This window comes from Notolepis coatsorum (genome assembly GCF_963971535.1).
Source record: "Notolepis coatsorum genome assembly, chromosome: 1".
Lineage (NCBI taxonomy): Eukaryota > Metazoa > Chordata > Actinopteri > Aulopiformes > Paralepididae > Notolepis > Notolepis coatsorum.
Window position 1 is genome coordinate 80711590 of NC_140165.1, and position 5000 is coordinate 80716589.

Here is a 5000-nt window from a genome sequence, read left to right on the forward strand (position 1 = left end):
AAGAGAAGAGAAGAGACGAGAAGAGAAGAGAAGAGAAGAGAAGAGAAGAGAAGATGGTAGATGGTAGATGTTGTCTTGGGCAGCAGAATAGGACAGCATAGACCTTCTACCTGTGTGTAAATATGTGGTTGTCTATAGCCCACTGGTAGAAGCTGTCCTGGGCTGTGACAGAGTAGGTGACGTTGAACACTTCTCCACTCTTCACCCTGTCTGGAGGTCTGACTACCCAGGCCATCTCTAGACCTAGAGAGAGAGAGAGAGAGAGAGAGAGAGAGAGAGAGAGAGAGAGAGAGAGAGAGAGAGAGAGAGAGAGAGAGAGAGAGAGAGAGAGAGAGAGTGTGGTGTCTCCATTAGGCCTGTAGGCGGAGCTCTAACCTAGAGCATGGGTTACACCGGGCTGGATGTGCCCCGGCGTGACACACCAGGTGGAGTGAATGACTGAGCAAGTTAGCTCTTGGTATGGAAGTTGTAACTGAGGGGTACAATTCCCTGACTGTATTGATAAGTATGGTATCATTAAACCACTACCGCTTTATGTACTTTAACTACTGGCCATACAGTACACGATATCTAAATATGATGAACACTTTCCCACAATGAAATCGGTTCCACACAAAGGTAATAATCAAATATTTAATATAGCAAAAGGTACATATGATAGTTACGATTACATTTATGATTTGAATGCACTTGTAAGGCAAATGAGTACTCGTAGGCAAATCAACACTGAATGTCCAATCTCTGGTTACGCAGGAAGCAAGTATACAACCTGGCTCTTAGGGAATTAGATCTATGGTACACTTAATGATATAGCGGGATGTTCTGGAAGGGGTCCTCCCGGTTGTAGGCCGGTAGGGGGGGTAGGAGAGCTGTCGGTAGTAGACCGTCTGGTCAACGATATCTAGGGAGACTTCAAATACAGAAGACAGTGCAGTAGACTCTTGATCCGCAGATGAATACACCTTGGTTCTCTTGTAGGCTGTAGCTCCACAGTGAAGAAGAAGCTAGGCGACCTCAGTCTCTCTGAGCGCCGACTCAACTTGACTCCTCTCGGGGTAAATCCAACACTCACAGGCGTCGGCGATTATCCGCTCCACAAATCACAGTACCAAAGCAAATATATTCCAGTCGCATAGGGCTCAGCAGTCGTCGGGTAGGTAATCCAGTGTACATGTCCCTCGGTCCTCGTCTAGATCTCCTCGGATGAAGGCGTCATGTGGTCGGCCCAGCCTGGTTAAGACTCTAGATAACACGAGGAAGCGTTGGAGATGCTGGTCACTTTAGAACTCTAACCGCACGATGCACCATACACGATAGACTATTATTACTTAATAGAAATACGTCGCACTCGACGGTACAGTGCCAAACTCTGACAATTCAGCTATTAATTCGCACGAGGTCTCGATGCTATTCTAAGGCCAAACAGGCCATACTACACTGCACGTGGTATCGTGGGTGAGGCTTCACGTTCTGTTACTAAGTTGGGTAGAAGGGTAAAGGACTAAGGGATAAGAGGACTTCTACATTTACTTGCGCCATATTTATATGCACGGTGAACAAATAGTGCCACTCTCATTTCGGTAGCCGTATCCCTGAGCGGAGCCGGGGCTAGTACGGACATGTCTCGTCGGTACCTTTGAACTTGACGTCAGGGGCTGGTCCCCTGGCGCCTGGTCCTTTTGTCCAATAAGAGAATTAACTATTATGGGCTATAGTAGGCTAAAGGGATATTCCGTGTATATGTACAAGGAATATACAAGGGATATCAAACTATATACAAATACTATTCAATATATATCAATAAATAAATATATATATTCGGTTTAATCTGATCCTTCGTAACAGAAGTGAATAAAGACAGACGCTGGTACTAAAGTGTCCATTACTCATTCTTATTACGACATAACATATTGGCGACGGCGATGTCGATGTTGAACCTCAGCCAACCGGCACCTTTTCTTCAAAACCGCGGAGAGCCAGCAATTCCATTCACGGCATGGATCCGCTCGTTTGAAAATTACCTACTAGCCATGTCCGAGAAGGAGCTACCTGACGCGCGCAAGCGTGTGCTCGTCCATTGTTTGGGAGTGGAAGGACAGAGACTTTTCTATACAATGACTGTGGCAGATGATAAGTACGCTACAGCTTTATCAGTTATTAGAAAGTTCTTTACACGGAAAGTTAATGTAGTGGCGGAGCGCTACCGTTTTCGTCAACGTAGCTAACGCAATGGCGAGAGCACGGACCAGTACGTTGCCTCTCTAAAAGAGCTAGCTACAACTTGTGAGTTCGGGGAGATGGAAGAGGAAATGATCCGGGACCAGCTGGTCGAAAAGACCAACTCAGCACGCATCAGGGAGCGATTACTACTGGAAGTTCCACTGACACTGACCAAGGCTGTAATGATTGCTGCTCAGATTGAAACTGCGGTGTCGGAGGCAAAAGTCATGCTTCAGGGACAGCCGGAGAGCACAGTAGAGGCGGTCCAGTTTTCACGCTTGCGACAGTACAAGTCACAGCGAGGTAATTTGAATGCGTCACCGCAACCCTTGCCTACACAGTCTATGCAGGGTAAGACATGTTACAGATGTGGCTCTCCTCAACACATCGCCAGCTTTGATGGATGCCCTGCTAGGGATGCACTGTGCAACATGTGTAAAAAGAAGGGACATTTTTCAAAAGTGTGTCGGGGTTCTAACAGAGTGAGTGAGGTAACCGAGTCTGAGACTGTACCTGAAGTGACTGTATTGTGCATGGTAGATGGTGCACGTTCGGTTGAAAAGATAGTGTGTACAGTGCAGGTTAGCACAGATGAACGTGACGGTCAGGACATTGAGCTCATGCTAGATACAGGTTCAGCTGTGTCTATTTTGCCCAGAGCGAGTTACATGCAATTATTCCCTAATGCATCTCTTACAACACCAAAGCTAAGTCTAGTCAGCTACGGAGGTAATGCAATCCCCGTTCATGGATGCTTGAAGGCTAGTGTAGCTTTTGGTGACCGCTGCACTGACGCAGAAATTTACATTGTGCAGAATGGGTCTCCAGTGTTAGGGAGGGACCTGTTTACTGCGTTACAGATGCAGATACTAGACGGCAAGGTCACGTCAGCTCAGTACAACCAGACAAATTCAGTTGCGACCCGTGTTGAGAAAAATACACTTGGGTGTGCAAAGGCATTCACACATAGGGTGAAAATACGTCCAGAAGTTAGACCTGTACAACAACCACTACGTAGGTTGCCATTCTCAGTTAGAGCAGCTGTATCCCAGGAGATAAAGAGACTGGTAGAGCAGGACATAATCGAGCCTGTAGAGGCATCTGAATGGATCTCACCCATAGTCGTTACTACAAAGAAAAACGCAGAATTACGCCTCTGTGTGGACCTGAGGGAGCCAAATAAGGCAGTAGTCATAGATGGGTTTCCACTACCCCACATGGAGGAACTGTTTACAGAATTGAGGGGCGCGACACTGTTTTCGACATTAGACCTTCAGAGTGCTTATCACCAGGTTACACTACACGAGGACAGCCGTAGCTTGATGACATTCATTACTCATGATGGACTGTTTCGCTTTAAGAGAGTGCCGTACGGACTGGCATCGGCACCCAGCTGTTTCCAATGGATGATGTCAATAATCCTTAAAGGTCTGTCGGGGGTCCAGTGCTATCTCGATGACATCATTGTCACAGGTACATCAGTGGAGGAGCACGACAGGAACCTGACGGCGGTGCTGCGACGCATAGATGACGCAGGACTCAAGCTCAACTACTCCAAGTGTCACGTCAGGAAAACAGAGCTGACTTTCCTGGGGCACACAGTGTCAGCAAAAGGACTACAACCTGACGCATCTCACGCTGCTGCTGTGTCTGAGCTACCCCCACCTACAGATCTCATCAGGCTGAGGTCATTCCTGGGGCTCACAGGGTGGTATTCAAAATTCATCCCAGACTACGCCGTTGTCGTGGAGCCGCTGCGAGTGCTGCTCCGAGGGTCAGCAACATTCGACTGGACTCCTGAGGCTCAGCAGAGTTTTGAGGCAGTTAAAGGACTCATAGTTGATAGCCCTGCACTCTCACTCTTTGACCCTGAGCTGCCCACGGTCGTCACTACAGACGCATCGGACTACGGTCTGGGCGCCGTCCTCACCCAGATGCATCCGGACGCCTCAGAAAGGACTGGGGCGTTCGCCTCCCGCACGCTGTCCCAGGCAGAGAGAAAATATTCTACTGTGGAAAAAGAGGCGCTGGGCTGTGTGTGGGCAACGGAAAAGTGGAGGACATACCTGTGGGGAAGACACTTCACACTATGGACAGACCACAGTCCCCTGACCACACTGCTCTCTTCAAAAGGTCAAGGTAGAGCGGGCATGCGCGTGGCCAGGTGGTCCGCTAGGCTAATGTCATTTGATAGAGCGCCCCTGGACTGTCGCTTTGCAATCACACTAATAGACAGTAAGTGGCCTGAGATAGCTTTTGTGCCACAGGTTACATCACGGACTGTGACAATATTCCTATCTACAGTTTTCAGCAGAGAGGGCAATCCGAAAGAGCTCGTCTCTGACAATGGCTCTCAGTTTGTCTCTCGGGAGTTTGAGGCGTTTCTCCAAGACAGGGGCATAGTGCACAGGAAGTCATCTGTGTATTATCCACGGGCAAATGGGGAAATAGAACGCTTTAACCGCAGTTTGAAAGACAGCTTGCAGACGGCCTCGCTGGAAGGCAAGCAATGGAAGGAGTTTACAACAGACTTCTTACAGGCCTATCGGTCTACTCCTCACTCTGCGACACAGCACTCACCAGCAGAACTGTTGCATGGTAAGCCTATGCGCACCAAACTCCATGTGGCTGGATTTCAGATTCCACAAGCCACACCACACTCGTCGGAGGACATAGCCGCCAGAGTAGCCGTGCAACAGGACAGAAGCAAGGCGTACACGGATCAAAGGCGAGGGGCGAAGAGTGTGTCATTCCCATGTGGCTCATACGTTCGGGTTAAG

General features: G+C 48.7%; 1 protein-coding gene across 1 annotated transcript in view; it reads right to left on the minus strand.

Annotated features, from left to right (window-relative positions):
• LOC311239603 (atrial natriuretic peptide receptor 1) overlaps positions 1-5000 on the minus strand; it is a gene marked incomplete at both ends in the record, with an annotated part of 83160 nt that overhangs the window by 72130 nt on the left and 6030 nt on the right. The window contains one exon of the mRNA XM_084327973.1: positions 111-243. Within this exon, the coding sequence (XP_084184099.1) occupies positions 111-243 (133 nt within the window). The remainder of the gene's footprint in view (positions 1-110; positions 244-5000) is intronic.